General features: G+C 37.5%; 1 protein-coding gene across 1 annotated transcript in view; it reads left to right on the forward strand.

The window, feature by feature from the left end:
* Positions 1–20782, forward strand: part of LOC150084457 (cell adhesion molecule Dscam1-like) — a 304207-nt gene that overhangs the window by 137549 nt on the left and 145876 nt on the right. Inside the window, exon 3 of the mRNA XM_090375236.1 lies at positions 10064–10225. Coding sequence (XP_090231362.1) covers positions 10064–10225 — 162 coding nt within the window. The remainder of the gene's footprint in view (positions 1–10063; positions 10226–20782) is intronic.

The raw sequence follows: 20782 nt of genomic DNA on the forward strand, positions 1-20782 counted from the left end.
GTGACTTTAACTTGCCACTGCCCAGGCATGGGAATGCTCTCGAGGGCCTTGAGGCCACTCTTCGGGCCTTTAACCTTACACGGTTAGTGACGCAACCAACTAGGGCGTGTCAAGCGCTGGACCTAATCTTCCACAACTTAAAAGATATCAAACTCCTACCTGGCAACTTTCGATTCCAATCTGATCACTCGCCAATTGCATGTAAACTATCCTTACAGAGCAATTCCCTTGGGTTACCTGACAAGTACTCTGCTGAATTGCCTAGGATAACTTTCTCTACCAAATACCTGAAGCCAGAGATCATTCTCCAATGCTTGATTGGGTTTGACTGGGGGCGTCTCTATTCTGAGCCGTTGGAGGATGCCATTATGCTCTTGTCGGAACAAATGAAGTTAATTGCACTACATGGTGCAGCCAGAATCACCAGGAGTGGTAACAGGTCGAATCGGGGTTTCAATAAGGAAACTAAGATGGCTTTCATCAAGAAGCAGAAGGCCTACCGGAAATGGCAGAAAACTCAACTTCCCTCAGACCATTCCATCTTTAAGAAAGAAAGAGCTTGCTTCTTGAAAAAGAAAAGGCTGGTCCTTAACCAAGCTGTTCTCAATAGGTTGAAGAGTGGCAGAAGGATCCTTTCGAATCATCATCCTCTAGCCATTGACAAAAAGCTTGTCCAGGAATGGGCACAGTTCAGCTTACAGCAGGCAGATTTTCCTGACTCTGATTCCTTTCTCTCGCAGGAGGACTGGTTACCTAGGGCACACTTGTCTGAAATAGAAATATCTAGAGAGACCCTAATTGATGTCATCAATAAACTACCCAACAAAGCCACTGTAGGTCCGGATGGTTTCCCACTCTTTATTATCAAAATTTGCAGCCCATATATAGTCGACCTTCTCCTTCACCTTTTCAGACAAATCCTGCAATCTGGAATAGTTCCTTCAATTTGGAAAACTTACCATGTTAAGCCCATTCCAAAGATCAAGAAACCGAAATCTCCTAAAGACCTGAGACCAATATCCATCAGCTGTTCTTTACTCAAAATTTTCGAAAAAGTAATTCAGCCAACAATTGCCCAGCATTGCTTTGCACACAGGCCCGAGTACCTCCATACCGTTCTACAAAGGAGATCGACAACTACCAATCTTCTTGATACCCTCTTCAGAATTCAGCACACTCTTAACAACAAATCACAGATTGACATCATATTCCTCGACATAAAATCGGCTTATGACAGAATACACCTCCCAGCTCTTTTTACCATTCTGAAACACTACTTCGGCCTGGCGGAAACCTTACTTCAAATTTTGAAGTCTATTTTACTTCCTAGACATCTGTCTGTGACCCACAATGACTTTCAAGTAACTATTGACGTCTCAAGAGGCATTCCACAAGGAAGTGTACTGTCAGCTATCCTGTTTGCAGCAGTTTTGGAGCCTTTCCTTGCTCAGAATCCGAACTTTGTTTCTTATGCCGATGATCTGAAGTTCTACGTGAGCTCAGATCATAATCATCAGACTCATGATATCAACCAACAAGCTTCTAGGCAGATATCGAGCTTGGAAAGTTATCTTGCCACAATAGGACTGCATCTGAGCCCTTCCAAATCAGCACAACTGACGATAACCAAGAAGAAAGCCAAAAATGATATCCAAATCTTTGTGAGTGGGGAACCGGTGCAAAAGGTGACCTCTCATACTGATCTTGGCCTCACCTGGGACGTTGGGCTCACATTTCAGCCTCACTTTGCCAGGATGAGGCAGAAGACGTACGCTGCTCTTTGGGCAGTGCGGCAAGAGCTCGTTGGTGTGCATCAGCCAGCGCTGCTTGTTCGGCACATCCTGAGGTGTATTACGCCGATTCCTCTCTATGCTTCAGAAATTTGGTCATCTGCCCCTGCCTCATACCTTCAGAAGTATCTTAGTTTAGAGTACTGGTTGCTTAGATGGATGAACAGGGTGGTAGGCCATACCCTAACTATCTCCAGATCTATCCTACAAGCAAATCTAGGCACCACTCCCTGGAGACATATCATCATGACAAAAAATGTTCTCACGCTTGCACGGCTTATAACGAGGCGAATTGACGCTCCATCAGTATCCGCATTAATCTCTGGCCCGAAGAGGGCAAGAGGGAAGCACCCCGACTCCTGTCTCCCTCTACGTCTTACGGTGTCAAGCATTGATTCCCTGAGGAACATGTTTCCAGCCAATTGTCTTCGGATCTTCAATAAATTTAGGATCCACCCTGATAGGTTCTGTGAAGACAAGCCCTACAGGAAGGAAATCCTCAAAAACTGTTACCAGATTATGAACCTATAATACTTACCTGCTCCTGGACAGACCTTTATTTTTTTTATTTATTATTATTATTATTTTTTTTTATTTATTTATTTTTTTTAACTTGCCTCTTTGTATATGACAAAGACTTTCTGTCTTCAAGTAATCATGTATATTACTGTATATTTTGTACATTTTTGTTTATTTAATCTGTAAAAGTCTCAGGTCGAGCACGAATGTACCCTTGTTTATTGTACATTGTGTTCCTCGCACATTAGTCTGTATTCACACCCTTCTGGCACAGAGCCGTCCCGGGGTGACCCAAGGTTTTTGGGAAATAAACTGATTTTAATAATAATAATAATAAAAAATTCTGTGGGCAGACCCAAAACTAATTCCCACTGCATTTGCGATGAAATGAATTGTTACACGTCTGTCACTCAGCACCAGCTACTCAACCTTTGCAACTGTCTCCCTGTCTGTGGATGCTGATGACTTTCCTTCTCTTGGCTCGTCAAAGACATGTTTGTTTGTTTATTTGGTTTTTAGGAGCATTAGCAACTAAGGCCATATTGCTCCGGGATATGCGGTGGTCATTCCTTGACCTTACCGAATCCTCCGTATTTGGTGGTGACTGGCTCGAACCCCGGTCTAATCAAGAAGCGTGTGCTACGCACTGCTGCTCCTTCCCACCTGGCTACGGAGGCGCCAACCAAAGACATGTACGACCGCACTGGAACTCCCGTTTCCAACTTTTTACAGTATCATAAGATGGACAATTCTGCCCATACACAGCTTTTATTTCTTCGTCTATTTCCTGAGCTTTCTTGATCACTGCTCGATACTCCACTTTGTCAACCATAGCGTCCTTCCTCAGATTCCAGTCTCCACCTCTGGTGTACGATCACCTACGGGAATGAAATTTCACATATTAGTTATTGAATATGTAGACAACTTATATTGAAAACGGCATCTTTCTACTGATGTTTTATCTAGATCAGGGTACGAACTTTTTGATACCCCCCTCGTACTGGAACAGGTTCCCAAATTCTGTTCCCCGGCACCTTGGTGTGCTGCGAGATTAGGGGAAAATTCCATTGAGTTCAGTAGCAATTACGCGTTAAAGCTGCTGCAAATATAGCGTATTTTAACTACAGATACAGCTGTATTTTAACTGCAATTAATTGTTCCGTGTATACTGTCTGTAAATTGCGCGTGTTCTATGGTAGATTTTCTGTTTTCTGAAAAATCTGAGTTTAGGGGAGAAAAAAATTGTGCTACCCTCGCCCTAGGCCGACTAACTCATCTACGTTGCGAAAGGGCTCATAACAATTCCTAATGCCACCGACGCGATTCGAATTCGGGTAATTTCCACCCGGTGTGGACTCTAATTGTTGAGGAAACAATTAGAGTCCACACCGGGACTCTAATTGTTTCGGATCGGATTGTCGGAGAGTCCCACACCGGGACTTTAATTGTTCGGACTCTAATTTTTGAGGAAACAATTAGAGTGTTCTTTTGTTGAGGAAACGCATTGGTATGCAAAAGCCCTAAGAGTGAAAAAGGCCTTTATAGAAATTCATTCGTCCGCGACAGGAAGCCAACTCAGATGCAGCCATTACATTAAAATAAAAAAATAAATTTTCTGTTTATACTCCGGGACGACCAAACGGTCAGAGGAGTTTACAAGATAGACAGAATACAAGAAACAGCACCGTATTCAGCAGTCACGAGTTTGAGCTCCGGTCACTCAAGGCACGTGTGCTTATACACCCGCGCGCCTGACCACTAGGCTACGGCGACTACTAAAGAGTACAAATCGGCTTATGAAGTTTGTTGAAGACATATCATAAAAATACGAATAACAATCAATTACCATTTAATCTTCAGGACAGAGCATATGAGATAAAATATAAATCATCACTTTGTCTCTCTATGAAATATCGATCATCAAAGAAAGTTTCCTTTTAAGTATGTTGCGCTAACATTTGACAGCCGGGACAGTAACGCATATGAATAATTTATTTTTGTTTACGTGTGCAAGCGATTACACTCTTCATAATATCAAATCACAGAAGCACTCTCTCTCGTTAAATATTCTGCTTTTAAAATAACAGAAGAAAAAAAATTAAATTGACTACGAGATAATCTTGATGACAGAGTGCAAAAGATTTCGGAGAACTCAGAAGTTAGAAAAAAAGGAAACATAAGACCTCTATTCGTTACGATACATGTATTAGCAAAGGAAGCCTAGCAACTGAGTTATTCTATATCTCCGCTTCTTAAAACACTACTTGAGTGCTATTTTTATCGTCCATTCTCTGTTATTCCCTTCGCAAATGCAGTCACTACATTTTCTCCCTATTTATATTTATGAATTCGCAGAATAGAAAGCTGACGGAGAGACTTTCAATTCCCACTGAATACCAAAGAGGGTGGTAAACAGAGGAAGGATTTTAAATCAATTTAAGTGGAAATGATAGTTTATCCCTCTCGGAAAAGTTATGTTATTTGTCCACGAACGAATTGAGTTCTAATGTCCTCACCAATTCATTTTCTTTGGTTCCAGAGATATGCGGACGAAAATGAATCAGTCCACGAATATCAAGCGGTGGAAAACAGCGACTCTAAATAAATGCAAAAATAGAAGTAATGAAACGGATGTGCAAAGCAGCTCAGCAGAAAATGCATACGGGGGGGGGGTCTTCTGACGGGAGATATGCAGTACTGCTGGCAGGACACGTAGGCGTGTGTTAAGAGTACTGAAACGCTTTGAAGTGCTTGCTTTTTTTTAGGGCAAAGCTGAAATAAGTTGTGGCAAAGCCATCGTGATAATATAGTTTTGTGATATTCGTTTTAGCAAAAACGGACGAGCGGTAATATAATTCAGTAAGGGGCGACGTGTTCGCAAAATATTGCCGCAATAAGACAGTTCGATGGAAAGAAGTCTACGAGGACGGTAAGGTAAGAGTTCTTTGTGAGGAACTCGTTTTACCAATGAAGAATCCAATTATTACACAAAAATAGAAGCGCATTACTTCTTGATGATTTCATCCATCAACATTCAGACACTTGTTCCACTGTCGTATTTGCTGTTCAGCATGATTTCAAATGCATATTTAAGTTCATTGTTACCATCAAATCGATCCCATGCCAGATGTTTTTTTTTTTTTTCAAACACTCAACAGATGAAAATCAGAATCGAATACTCAGCTTTCTCGTCTAGCAAGCAGGCAACTCAACCACAGACAGTTTATACACATAATATGTACAGTGCAATATAGTCTAAGTCGCTGAAGCACCTAAAATCCAACAACAACAGCAGAAGACCGAAGTGTGAGGCTTCTTTGGCTTTGTTTGAATTGATTTCACCAGAAAGAAACGTTTTTCTTGGATATCACTGTTGGACCATATGCATCTCTCAATATTTGATGAATTTCTGTAGGCTTAGTCCTTTGGGCATGCAGAAATCGGATAACTACTCGCTCTTCTTGATTTCACCACGTTTCGAGTAAGGCAATCATTTGGTTTCATTACCTGAAGTCAACAAAGGTGTGCTGTATTGCTGGAGAAGGAAGAAGAAAAGAAAAGAAAAGAATGGTCATGTGCCTTTTGCGACATTCTGATATATGAAAAAGTAGACGTTCTACCCTAAAACATATGCATTAATTTTCAAAGAACCTTTGCTTAAAATAGTGTACGTATCAGTCATTAAAATAATGTAAATATTATTTAACAATTTAAAAGCGGATTGTTCTTGAAACCAACGACAAGTTACAGCTGGTCCACCAGTTCAGGAATAATACAAAATTACAGAAATACATTTTTATTAAGCGCATCATCTCCGAAATCTGGTCTGCTGCTTCTCAAGTTACCGTCAAGAAATTCCTTGCTCTAGAGTATTGGGTTCTTGGATGACTGAACAGTAAACTTGGTTTTCCCCATACAATATCCAAGCAACAGATCTATAAAAACTTAAAAACAAAGCCTCTGCAACAGATGATGAACGAGTCTGGAGTCATGCTTCTTGCAAAGTTAATTACCTCTGCAACCGATTCACCAAACTTAGCCAACATAATATCTTCCACCAACAGAGAAAATTCAAGAAACCAACAACAATTCAAATCCAAACTCTCCAGACTAAAACAAATGGACAGGATGTTCCCCAATGCATCCCTTCATCTCATAAATTATCACAATAGTGATTGTAAGAGGTTGCTCAACTCTGAAGACTACAGGAGTCTCATTTCCAATCAAATGATGAGAAATAAAAACAGCTGCCTGCCTGCAATCCAGTAACTGCATCCGAGAGCCAAATGTGATGTTCTGCAATATATATTTTTGATCATTATAATTCATATTCGTTGTTAATGCATATATAGAATATGCTATGTATTTGGTTTTATACTTGTCTCATTTGTACTGAATTTATACCCCTAGCCTAGTGCTGTGATGGGCTTGCTTTATTTGCAATAAATGAATATTTATTTACTAATAAAGGAAGTTGGGATATGAATCATCACTATCTTGGGTAGTGCAGTTTACAAAAAATCCACTCAAAGGACGCCACTTCCAGGGCTTATTTGGAATCGGTGCTTTCAAAGGTTTTTCCCCAAACAGAAGTAAAAAAAATTCCAGTGAAATGCGCTTGATGAGATCGTGACAAATCAATGCTATAGAGTTATATTTAGATTAGCTTCGAGGCCCTTCGAAAACAGATGGCTCTGTATTAATTTAGGACGAAATGAACTGTGCTTTGTAACTCCAATTAATAATAATCACAACCATGTTATATATGAGGTTTCGTCTTTCCAGTCGCTATTCGTGAAGTAGCATTAACTTTCACTTGTTACACTTAAAGTCTTCAAGTGTAACAAGGACACGCATGTGGCGTCTGTTTTGTTTTAATTATATTTAAAATATATATTTATTTTTAGCTTCTTTTTTTACTGAATTGAATAAGGCGGTCTATTAATTATTATTTGCTAAAACTCAATCAAATCATTACGGCAAGGTTAGACGCCTGTCGCTGGCGTCTCACAGACACCACTTCAGAATGGGTGTTGCCTCGAATAGAATTAGACGCTTCTGCTCACCTGTTGCTTCTTAAATGCTAAACACAAATTTAAAGTCTTCTAATTCATAATATATCTAAATGAAAACAGATAATACAGCATAAACCATTCAGAGAATATTTGTGAGCAAAGGTGGTACCACGGGAGGATTTGATTTTATTTCCAGTTTAAAAACAGGAGGAAAAATTAAAAGAAAAAGTGGCTTCTGTCAGACACCACGCTAGCAGATGAAGGCGTACCTATTTCTTAAGTTAAAAACAGTGTTTCATTACGACCACAGACCATTAAACCGAATTCCAAATAGATTATTTTGAACTTATATATTTAAGTCGAGGGCTTGCATTATTAATAAAAAATGAGAGCACCTTTACTGGTAATATAAATACTTCTTGATATTAAAATTGAATTTCACACCATTGGCTTAACACCAAATTAAACGCGCGAAAAATTGTGCATAAATGGGTGGAAAAGGTTGTAATGAGTTCTTGTTCCTTCCCACCCAGTCATTGAATAATTTACCACACGAGAGACGAAAAATGTTTGTGTTTACAATTTCGCAGCACATTATCCACTGTGGTTGTAGTCCGCCACCAAGCAAATATTTCTACAGCTATTTATTTATCATCATCTTAATTGTGCGTCTTATGTAACTTTAGGCACGTGCAACCATATTAAAAAGGCGCTTCGCTGAAACAAGCCAGAAGCTGCATAATCTGCAATTACAGTTGAACACCAAATAAGCTAATTCAAGGTTATGAAATAAATTGATATCCTTGCCTCTAGACAGGAGAAAGAAAAGTGGGAACAGGATTAAAATGGAGCAATAAAAGCTTTTCATTCAATTAAGATAATTTGAACGTAGAAATAGCCATGAAGAATGGGCAAATAAATTGGTTACACGATAAACGACGAGTGCCTGCGTGGAAATGTATTACATCATTATGAGATAAGAGGACGCTCACACAAATAAAAACAGCAGCTCCGCTATCAAACACACCTATTTAGGGCTCTTCTGTACGGCTAATTCGAAAACTTAATGCTGCTTTCTGTAAAAGAATGCCGCCTTCGACCATTTTGATTAAACCAAATGAACTTCAAGTTCTTTGGCCACACGGTTCCTTTCGTGAAGAGATAGATAATCCAAGTTAAATGTGCCATCTACCTCCTTAACTCATTTTGCTCTAAAGGTAAGCCAAAAGGATCTGCACGTCTCTCAGATGTACGGAATAATATGCAAATGAACCTTGTCAAATGTTCGATTATGGATTTCCTATTGCACTTAAAATAAATAAATAAAGTGCAGCCATTATCAACCCACTGCAGGGTGGAAGCCTCCTCAACAATTCATGCTGAGGGAAATGGACCATAATCTGCCACGCTGGTCCAGTGTGGGTTGGCAGATCGACCGTATTCAGCAATCAGGGGCTTGAACCCCGGTCTACTCAAAGAGCGTGTGCTACTGCACTCCCGCTCCTGCCCACTCGGCTACTTAGCACCTTTGATTGCACTTAGCACCTTTGAAAATTTATTTTATATTTATTTTCACTGAAATATATTTTGTCATATGTTTTCATTCCTAGAAGTATTATTGCCCGATATGCTGCCCGAAAACTCTGGTTTTTCATCCCACAAAACAGGCAAACCTGCTAAAGAATACACCTCATGACCTTTAACTCGGCTCAGATGCTACATATAGAAATGCAACTATTGAGCATGAAGTGTCAGCTACACTGAGGGGAGTATCATCTATGTGTGTGTGTGTGAAGTGTAAACGTGCCCACGTGTACGTGAGGGGTGGGGTGGCCATGTTTTGGTTCACGTTCATCTTTTGCATATGTGTTCACTGAATCCCGGATACATCCATCCCATGTTACTACTGCACTTATATAAGAACATTTGTAAGGAAGAGTTAAAATAGTGATAGTACCATCTTGTCTGCCTTATTAGTTGAGCTATTAAAATTAGATATAAATAAAGCCTAATTGTTAAACCCCTACTGTTCAACATCGCTTCATTTCCTTATTGGAATCAAGAGCATCTTCCAGTCCAGTCATGTCAAAACGATAAAAGTGAGTGTCAAAGAGATCGTTAAATATGAATCTAATACTAATTAAGGCACATAATGGACAAGTAATTGCTTTTTAATAATATGTAATTTGTGGGTGTACAAGCTTTCAGAACCAAAAGATTAAAATAAATTGCAACTTAGAGGAGAATATTGAGAATTTAAGAAATGTGCTAAGAGACAATTTAATTGTTGGATTGCCAAACTCGAATATTTTACTGAGCCGCCATATTGAATTGGGAATTGGATGAAGGTGAGTTCAAACGAAGGGTAAGCAGAACCATACCATCCGAATCGAACCATTCGCAGCCGAACCGAATGAATATATTTAATATATTCTTCTTTGATATGGTATGATATTCATCTGTGATATTGCATATTTTGCATGAATACATTTGATTGTGCTGTAAGTTTTCAAACAAAAGTAACATTAAAACAAAAACATCAGTAACAGGCCGCATTTTCTTTCAGCTGCTGAACGCTTTATGAGGTTTCATTCATAAATACAGTTTTAATTTTACAGAGCATTTTTTGTAGCCTTTAACCATACTGTTTTATTAAATTCACTCATCAGATACGTCGAATATTGACTGCAATCATCTTTAATTAAACGATTTTCTGCAAGTTAACTTTTTTATTTCCAGTTGTTCAGCGGAGGTACAAAGTTGAAGTGTACGATGAGTTCGTTGTCAGGGGTAATACAGCCGTCCTACGATGCCAGGTGCCTACCTTTGTCAGAGAATACCTGACGTTCGTATCGTGGAAGAGGGATGACGGAGCAACTATCACATCAACTGTCACCAGAGGTACGCACTTAATATATCTTTATATTCGTTTAGGTGCTGTCAGTATTCACTTTCTTCGGTTACTTTAATTTAAGGACAATTATAATAAAGCGAATACTTGGAAGACTATATGCTGCTGCTTGTTTTAAGGGATTAATAGTGTTTGTTCCTTATAATTATGACACAAAAAATCTTTCCTGTAGTTAAGCTAGTTAACGTTAAGTCTTCTGCACATCGATACCTCATGGTGGGACAATTATCTAAATCCTTGTGCTTTTGTGTAGGTGGATGTTTAATAGACACCTGATCCTCGTTGCGTAGGTGGATGCTTAATAGACTGTTGTGTAGGTGGATGTTTAATAGACATCAGCCGTTCTATAGACACCAGATCCACAACTTACAACGCCTAGCTTTTTGGACTATTGATATCTCTCCAATGCGAGAGGGTAAAGTATTTAAAAATATTTGCCCGTGTCACACAATATTTTCCGCTAAGAGGCATAATGTCTTCACTTTCTACTCCACCTTTCTTTGCTGGTGATGCAAAAGGGAATAGTTACCAGGAGTTGTGTAACTAACTAACTAACTAACGCTCTGGATTGTATTGTAGATAGACTTACTAAATTAGCAATTATTATTTGATTTCATACACTCGTGAACCTTTGCTAAAGTGTACTATTTATTTAAGAGCAATAGCTATATTCAATTATACTCGCAACCGAGAATTTCCATAGTTTAAGTAATATTTTTTTGAATGTTTGAGATAAAGACAAGATAACCTTAGACAGTTTCTTCACGCGCTTGCAATTGAAACGAACAAAATGATATCTGTTTGCTAGCATGATTTTGAATTTTCTTTTATTTCTCTGGAAATATTCCCATCTCTAAAATTCACATAATTTGCATAACACCAGAAAAATAATGAATTTAAAAATAGCTGGCATTGCTACCAACTTCTGCGCTTTACTTCGTTCCTGATCTTTCTTGAAGACCTCGCATTACATTCTGAAGAATATGTGTACGCCATGGTAGTGGACTTTTTCTGTTTCAGTGGAAAAATCCGGAGCGAGGGTGGAGGGATCTCACTCTAACTGCCACCGACTGGACAATGTTAACAATCCGTGGTTTCCTGTTTATGTTGCGGAGTTAGTATATCTAGCAGAGGTTAGGATTAGTTGGAGGCATGTATAGTACACTATCAATTAGAACGCATCAGCTTTCAGTTCTTCGATTTAAACTTCAAGGAACTGCATGCTAATATCTAAAATGAATATGCGGAAAAGAAAACATTTCATCATGAGTAAAAGTTTTTAATATATAACCTTAAAACCGCTTCGATACGGAGTTCACTGTAGGTTGATGGACTGAAATGAGTTTCGAACATGCGGAAATCTAGAAAGGAATTAACAAGAGCAGAAAAGCATCCATCACGTACTTTTTTTCTTGCAATAAATGATCTCTTGAATCACTCACCAGTGATTTATGGTTTGTGTATGGAAATTTAAAGCAGCTGATGAGGAATCCGGTTAATTCGCTTTCTAAACGAGAATACGCGGCGAGAATGATTTTGAAAAATGTATCGAAAATAAGTAAATTCCGCATCAAAATTAGATATTGGATTCCACGCTTGGCATATGCCACAACAAGCAGAAACACTGTAAAATTAGAGGCAGTAAATAATTCGTGCACACAGTATCCTCAAGGGGAAATAATCTCTTAGTGATTTGTTCACTTTAATTCCAATATATCAAGTAAATGGTGAGTTATTAAAGAATTTCGTACGGTTTCTGTAGAGTGTTCGTCAATAGTTGCGTACCCAGAAATAACTCTTCCTACAAGAAAGAATTATTTAGATCACGCCATTTTTTGCAATTAATTAACGGACTCAACAAGGTGGTTTTGTGGTCCTAATATAACTTTTGACAGGGAAATCTGGTGCTTACTTTTTTTTTTCAAATATTCGTTTCACTGTACGAAGTCTGACAATAAAGTAACCAGAATAACTTTGTAAAAAGAGGAAACAAGAATATTAATCTTTAGTGGTACAATCCACTTTCAAACTTTACAAACGCATCTGAATGACCTTGACATATATAGACAGACTAATTTTCATTGTGTGTGGGGCAGATGTGATAGTGAAAGCTCCTTTAAAGAAGTAACGGGATAAAAAAATTTCAGAGCTCAGAGAAAATTACTTTTTGTGGTCTTAAAGGAGCTAAAAATTAACTTTATTAAGAAAGGGCATTAAGCCAACAGGTTAACACTTGTTAGGATGGGTAGAAGAATTCTATCCACAGCGTTTCATGTTAAGGCTCTTTTAGTATTTATGGTAGAAAAGGAAACATACATTCCTTTGTACTCAGCACACACCATAGCTGTGGTAATCGATGTATTGCAAGGATTGTATAGTCTTCATCCTGCAAAACAGGTGCTGTTGTTTTTGTACCAAAACAATTAAAGCAGTGAAGCATCAATAAATTGTGTCTGTAAATTTCAAGTATTTTATCATTGGTCAGATGTATGAAAAGCCGAATTTTCGAGGGTATAAATTATGTAACCAGAGATCCAGACCGATGGGGGAAGATTGCATGATTTACTGCACTCCGCGTATACTGACTCCTCATAGTCTAACACGAAGGTGTTGGCTAGCTTTCAGTGATTAAAAGCATCTCATCTCATTAGCATCCCTGACTATATTGGATATTTAATAAAAGACCCCAGGACATAAAAAAAAATCCTTCAAATATTCGGGCAGGAAGAAGTAGGTTTCTTTCTGATTTCATCACTTAGGCATATAAATATATATATATATATTTCTTCTCATACATATCGACATATTCTGACTGTAACACAGTATTTATTATTCCAGAGTCACAATCAGTGTTATCCAACTTAAAAGTATCAGAAGCACCAAGGTCTGCTCCTCATGGCGTTAGCGTATTTATAAATTTTCTACAATCCCGTTAAGCAGAACGAATACAGACTGAAAACAGTTTAACAAGGAAAAGAACTGCCTTATTCTTCTAATTTGCTGGTGTCCCGTTGCTTATTTCGTCCTACTCACTAGCTGATAAAAGTTTGTTTCATTTGAAAATGCATAACAAGGTCCGTGCCCACTTTCTAGTTTTGAACACAGCATTTCCGACGACGTATGTGCTCATCTGCTTGCTGGAGGTCCTCTTTTTTTTCTTCCCTTCTGAGATTTTCATACAGTTCATACAGTTACTGACATCGACAGCACAGTTATTCAGATTCTCATGAATATAAATAGGCTAAGCCTTTGGCTATTAATATTTATTCCGGAGAATTCCATCATCTCTATGCGAGTGCGGTCCTGCACTGCATTTTTACGTCTCTTGCAGTGCCATCTATCGAATCGCTTTGTAACTCAGAAGATATTTGATTCAGAAGGATTTAATTTCCAAATGCCACCCTTTTGGAACGATGCTAATTAGACTTGATCTCCAAGGAGAACAAGGGAACTTTTGGAAGTGCGCAGAGCTTTTCATATCCCAAAGGGACAAACTGCCCTTCGAATACAATTGCATTTGCAGATGTCTCGGGATATTAACGTAATCGGTCTAACTCAAGCGTTAAAAATCATTTCGCTTGTATTAGATGGCTTCCTCTTTATAATACACGAAGAAAAGCAATCTAGGAGCCACCTTACATGAATTTATAAATGGACAGCTATCGGACACCAGCGAAATAACTGTTTTGGAGAAAGGGAACAGACAGTGGAGCCACTTTTCGTCAACATAAAAGTTTAATATATAAGCTGTACAGGACTTACTTAAAAAATAAAATAAAACAAACTTTTGTACCTGGTGCATAATGTATCCTGCCGCTAGCATATTTAACGTGTTTTACATTTAAGAGTCATCGGCAGGCGTTAAAAACCTTTTAATTTTCAGATATTAATAAAATTCATGGATAATAAATTAACAGTGCTTTTATTTTATTAATAATAATTAAATATCGGTTACTGAAAGTACTGGTCTGTGAGGACTAAAATAGGATATATAATTTTTACATTAAAGAGTTCACGACTAAATACACCATCTATAGTTGTTCCATTACGTGTAGTATTTATCGAAAGATCTGATGACATGTCCAAGTTGAAGAATGTTTTCATAAATGTGCACAACTCCTTTCCAGCCTCAGAGTGTAATTGTAAAGAAAAAAAATTACATTCAATCTGAAAACACATTTCCCAGTTTCCGAAAGTTTTTTTGTATCTTAAAACCTTAATATTTCTGTTTCTAAATTCCTTAGCCTTCAAACGATATGCTATACGTCCACATTATCCCGTTTATTAAGTGAGAAAATTTCTTTGATCACATGTTCATATTTTCCATACCATCCTGGAAAAATTACTGCAATTTTCAGAGTTTTGAAAGTTTGCCTCTACTATAGAGTTAAGATGAAGCTCCGTGCAAAATTTCATTAAATTTGGTCCAGTAGAAGACAAATTATTGTTGCCATCATTCAAGTATGATTCCAACAATACAAGTTAAAATAATTCGCTTCTGGCGGAAGCTGAAGATGACGTAACTTCCGTAACCCTTTTCGCATGACGGTTTTTCGTTACAAAATTTTTGGAATAATGCCAGTAAAAACGTTTTTAACGTCAAAAATAAATAAAAAATAGAAAGAGGCGTTCTTTGTTTGGTTTCCAGAACTTCGTATCTCAGGATCACAAGGGCCGCTTCTTTTCTCTGAAGGAAAAAAATATATGCTCGAAAGTACAATGAAGCATTTTAAAAGCACATTTTAATGGTGAATATGCAGGACCGTCAAAATGACAACATTCAATTAGTGGATGCATATCAGAGTGCTTCCACGCTGTTGCTCGAACGAAAACAAACACCATCGATTCTTGAAAGAATGCAAAATTATCTAAATTACACATTATTCATCGGAGAGCAAAATAATCTACTTATACACGAGTACTGAGAGGTAAGCGCCTTTCGTTATAAATGCTTTTATATTTTCGTATTAAGCAGTGCGCAGAATTTCCTGGGTCTAGTGCTTATTAAAATGATAATTTATCTCCTTCGACCTTTAAAAACAACAACAAAAAAAGGTAGAATTGGGAGTCCGGTAAGAAAGAGGTTCTGATTATTTTAAAATATTCCAGATTTCAACTGTGATTTACATAAGAGATCAAAGATATAAAAATCGATAAGCATTATCTTTTCCGGCGTACTGATAAAAGAAGCAGCGAATAAACAGAAGGATCAATAATGCACTTTACCAGATATTCAGGTTAGCTGTGGAGAGATAGAATGGCTACATATATGCATCTCATGTTCGATGAAAATGCAGTGCAGGAGGGAGCAGGTTTTCATAAAATCATCTTGTTCAATAGCAGTATATGTATAACGCTCCCAGCTGGTGTGTGTGTGCGCTCGTGTTCCTTCGCAAACTTTATAATATATTTTTAGAGAAACGTTTCCAAGTTTCTTAATATCGAAACAACAGAGCGACGAGGGGATCATTTTGGAGAAAACCAATATTTCGCTTAAAGAACGTGAATGGCCCCTTCAATAAATGTAACTAAAAGAATTTCTTCAAATAGCCTGAAAACGGTGGACAGGGAAATGGTAGAGAGCTTGGAAATTCGTAACATAACGCATTTCGACTGCTACAGACTTTAAATAAATAAGCAGAGAAAAATTTAGTATTTGCTGTACATTTGGCCATTTTAAGAATGAAGGAAGGTTTTGAATTATTCGGCTTTCTTCCTTTGTGATGAATCTTTAAATTTATTGATATATGGTTAGTTTCTCTAACATAATTTCAACGTTATAAGAGGTTCCGTTGAGAATATTTTATTCCATCAAGTTCAGGGTACATTTTTGATGCCCATATTGTAATCTTGAGCTTAATCAGCGAAAATATTTGACAGTAAACTATGACCCGTTTAATTGACTCGTAAAATAATACAATATTACCAGGGTTATGCCTGTAATAATAACTTAGAACTGTAATTATGAATAAGATAGGAAGGAAAGTTATCCATTTGAAAAGACCCACAGATTGCGCGAGACATTACCATCTGGTGTGACATTAAAAATGACCGAAATGAATATTCAATATTTGATTCTCTTTGCTCATTATATTTCTTACTACGTCTTGTACCATCCGGTCTTTTGAACATAATTTTGACAGGCTTTCAGGACAGTGATAAAGCCTGAATTTGTATAAATGTATCCCTTTATTCGAGCACTAAGTTCGAATTAAAATTAGCATAATAATGATTTTATTGTAATTAACTAAATTATTAGTCTCAAGCGTTTAGGGCATAAGCCTCAAGCTATGAAGGAGTCTAGACTATGTATAAATATAGTGCAAATGCATCAGGAATACATAGCTGTATCTGAATAAATCAGATTATTAATAAAACGGCATCGTTTTAAGTTATCAGGCATCTCTCATATTGTGGAGTTATACTTCATAACTGTTTTGCCATCATTGCATCACTCGGGTACCTACCCACCCACCGAAGAAGGGCCAAATAGCCCTGAAACGGTGCCGTCTGGGTGGTGGTATCCATCTGAGAATAAGTAACATTAGTCTTCTCCTTAGGTGAAGCGTTACTTATTCGAAGTAGTGCAATATCATGGCAACTCGTTGTGAAGGTATTCACAATATGAGATATAACTTAAAACGATGCCGTTTTATTAATAATCTGATTTATTCAGATACAGCTATGTATTCCTGATGCATTTGCACTATATTTATACATAGTCTAAATTATTAGTATAATAATGAGAATAACTTGTTCTAAATCCATTACTTTCCGCCATTATTCAAGGAATTAAGTACACTCGATGTGCATCCACTTCACAAAGTACAAAAGATACCATTGTGTCTGTATTGATAGATCGTGTCTAGAAGTAGCTCTTTGCTCACATTACAAGAGTTATCTCAATAATCTCTGGTTCGTCTTCAAGTTACATGAAGCGTATTTATATTAAAAATCTATATCGAAGGGAAAAATCCGTAACAGACATTATTATTCTAACCTACAGACACGATTGACGTGTTCAATTTTTGGCCGAGACATCGGATTGGGGGAAAAATCGATTTATAGATTCCAAGATTCCAAACCGCATTTCTCGATGAACTTATTTACAATCTTCGCTGATGATTCTGCATTTCAAATAACGCATCTGCGCCGCCTACTGGCTTCCTGTCGTACATAATTCAATAGTTTCAATGAAGTTATTACTCTCTTATATCTATCCCCTCCTCCCCTCAAGTAAAGTACACGTGGATCATCAGACCAGCTAAGACGAGCGACTACGCCTGGTCTCGTATGGAAAAGGCGCGTTTCAATTTAGCGTCCACGTCCCTTGAACGTGTCTTGTCAGCTCTTCGATTACTTACAATTTGACTGTCGCTCTCCTCGAGGAATGGAAGGAATTCGCGAGATCCTTGTTTTAAGGTTTTTGATTTCGATTTCTATTTAAAAGACGTTTGTCTTGGAAATTCCTGAATTGACAGTCGCTAAGAGGTTTCTTGAACTAAAGGAAAGAGGGGGTAGGAGGGAGTATCCGAAGGTATACTTGGACTGCCATTTTACGACAGCAATAATCTTCGCTTCGCGTGCAAGGCCCCCACTCTTGTGTCTGGCTTTATATTCGAGACAAGGAGGTTACTATAGATCTTCGTAAAGACACGATGTCGTAAACTTAGCTCACAATTCTGGAGAAGCACTTTCTGATAGTTGAATGGCTCTTCTTTACAACGAAGATAATTAAAACTTTAAATTTTACGCCATACACAACTGCCTCGTGTATGCACAAATTTTGGCTGTACAAATTGATAATAAAATTTTACGAGACTTCTTTCGGGAATTTGACAGTAAGGTTGCCATTTTATAGAGCAACCCGAACCTTCCCTTCACACTCGATATTGCTTCTCGTGATATGAGAGAGAAATAACTCCTCATTGATGATTAAACCAACACGATTTCTGTGATCTTTAAAATACGATATAAAAACTAAAATGCGCCTCCAAACAAGAGATAATTTAGATGGTAATCACCCATTCTTAATTTTTCTGCAGTAGCCTTTCTGTTTAGTACAAACAATATATTTTCGCAAGGTAATTAAATTCCTCAATTTTTTGTAAGGACTTTCATCTCTTCAGAATTGCGCAGACTTAAATGCATTATTCTCAGCCTTGTTTTGGACACCCCCACCGGATATATTAAATTAATTCTCATCAGTACTGGTTCCTAATTTATATTCATTATGGTACGTGTTCAGGTCTCCCTCTCATTTTACGAGGGTTGTTTGAAAAGTAAGGTAACATGATTTGGGGGCATAACTGCGCCGTTCCAATACAGAAACGGCGTGGATAAAGACACATTTAATTTTTCTTGTCTTTTCCTTATTGGACACTGTAGACTTTTGATGATACATGCCAAGGAAGCTAAGCATATAGAATTTATCCGGACTGGAACCTGTGAGTTATGTCCAGGGGGAAAAAGTATTTTTGCTGCAGTCAGTTGAAACAAAATCGAACACGTCACACAGCTGCCTGCAAGTGACAGTGGTTACAGTTACGGATGGAATGTGCTTGATCATCCAACACACAGCCTAGACTTTTTTCCCCTTCTGTCTTTCATTTCCTTTGGAATTGGGAGAAAAAAAACCTGCGTGAAATTGATTCGGTTGTGTCGTTTGAAGTTAACGGTGAGGTGAAATCCGAGTGAATTGCGAATGACGTTGAATTTTACGATAGAGGTATGGCTGCACTCGTGACACGCCGGATGAGAGTGTCTTACAGTGATGGGTGATTGTAACTAAGAGTAGAGGTGCATCAATGTGCCTTCATTTATGTGTAATTTCATCATTCTGAGTTTAAATATCTTTTTACCAAAATATATGTTACCTTACTTTTCAAACAGCCCTCGTTTTTAAGATCACACTACTTTTTTTTTTTTTTATAAGGAATCAGTTGTCACTCATATTTTATTAAACCCATTAGTTCTCGCTAGAGAACTATATAATGTGAAAATGAAACTATTCGACAAACGATTACCCCTCTGGACTTTAGGTCTTTGGGCATTTTTTTGATTCCAATCTGCCATCTTGAACGAAGATTAAAACAAGCTCCAAGAAAAAAGAGAAAAAATAGACACCATTAGTTCTACTTAGAACATTCTTGTTTCTTACGTAATCTTCCTTAAATCGTTATTGGTGCTTATAACAGCGTTAGGCATGGCCTCTAAAAATAAAACACTAAAATCGATATTAAAAGCCAAGAAAGGTACCTCATATATGAGGAACCTGTTAAATAGGATGTCGATATTTAAAGACATGGAAATATGGAGAATAATTACACCTCTAATTCTGACTATTAAACTAATAGTTCTTTGGATAATAAGAATAATAAATCGCAGAGCCCTGGCATAAATATCAAAGAAACATAATGAATTGATTCGTTTTGTATAACTACGTTAGAAGCTACAAGTACAATTTTTTTGCAACCTGTAGTCTACATAACACTACTAAGCGACTTCAACGAAATTCCCGCTTTAAATGGATAAAATATACATATTTCAGATTATCAGATAGATATCAAAATGGATTTAATTCACCTTCATAGAAATTTCACCGCAGGATTATTCCATTTTATTTTTTTATAAGGAACCTGTTAAAAATCACAGTATTACCTGGGCTGTACAGGTATGGCGTTAGAAAAAACAATATAGAGAATTTCTTTAGAGCTTCGACAACACAAATATCTTAAGGTGTTTTCAGGCTGAGAAGAGGTGCATGGTTTCCATTGCACAAACAGATGGTAAACGCTCAGTTAGCAGTCATGATACGAGACGATCTATAGATAATTTGTGTTTGCAATAACTCGTCCAATTCTGAATGTGTTCTTAAAATTCCCCATCCTACTAGTTTTCATTGGTAAAAGAGCTAATTTATTGGGACGATGATTAGCATAATCCTCCCAATAAATTAGCTCGTTTAAGAGGAAGAAATACTACATTCCAGGGAAAAGGTAATTAGTCCTATTATTGGTATGTTTATCAGAAAACAATCGTGGTTTTTCATCCCAATACAAAGCAAAACCTTGGAAGTCCCCTCTCAACGGTACACTACTCTTTGCTCATTTGCTTTGTTGTCATGATTTGCAGTTTTAGAAAAAAAACCTCTGTTATTTGTAGTTGTCGTCTTATGTTAAACAGCACATATAATTCATTCTTGGAGATTACATCTCCACAGAGGGAATTATAAACTAAGTAGCCCTCACTCAAGATGGACTGATTCGGCGACGATGTGAATAAAAACCCATTAAAGATCTTATCGTTCCCCCAATGGGAAATATGCTTAAATTCGGTCGATGACGAGAATCAAATCCAAGTCTTTTCCATGCGGTGAGTAAGAGAAGAGACACTATTTACTTCGCTGTCATCATTGGCAAAGAGTTGAAAACTGCCATTAACTATCGAATATACAATTTGTAGTTTCATTTAGAGTTCCACCCCAGGTGGTTGTTCAGCCGGACACGGATGAGTGCTTGTTTAAAAAATTCACTCCAAAAGAAGGT

The sequence above is a fragment of the Mastigoproctus giganteus genome, chromosome 6, assembly GCF_048544385.1.
Source record: "Mastigoproctus giganteus isolate SK-2022 chromosome 6, ASM4854438v1, whole genome shotgun sequence".
Taxonomy (NCBI): Eukaryota; Metazoa; Arthropoda; class Arachnida; order Uropygi; family Thelyphonidae; genus Mastigoproctus; species Mastigoproctus giganteus.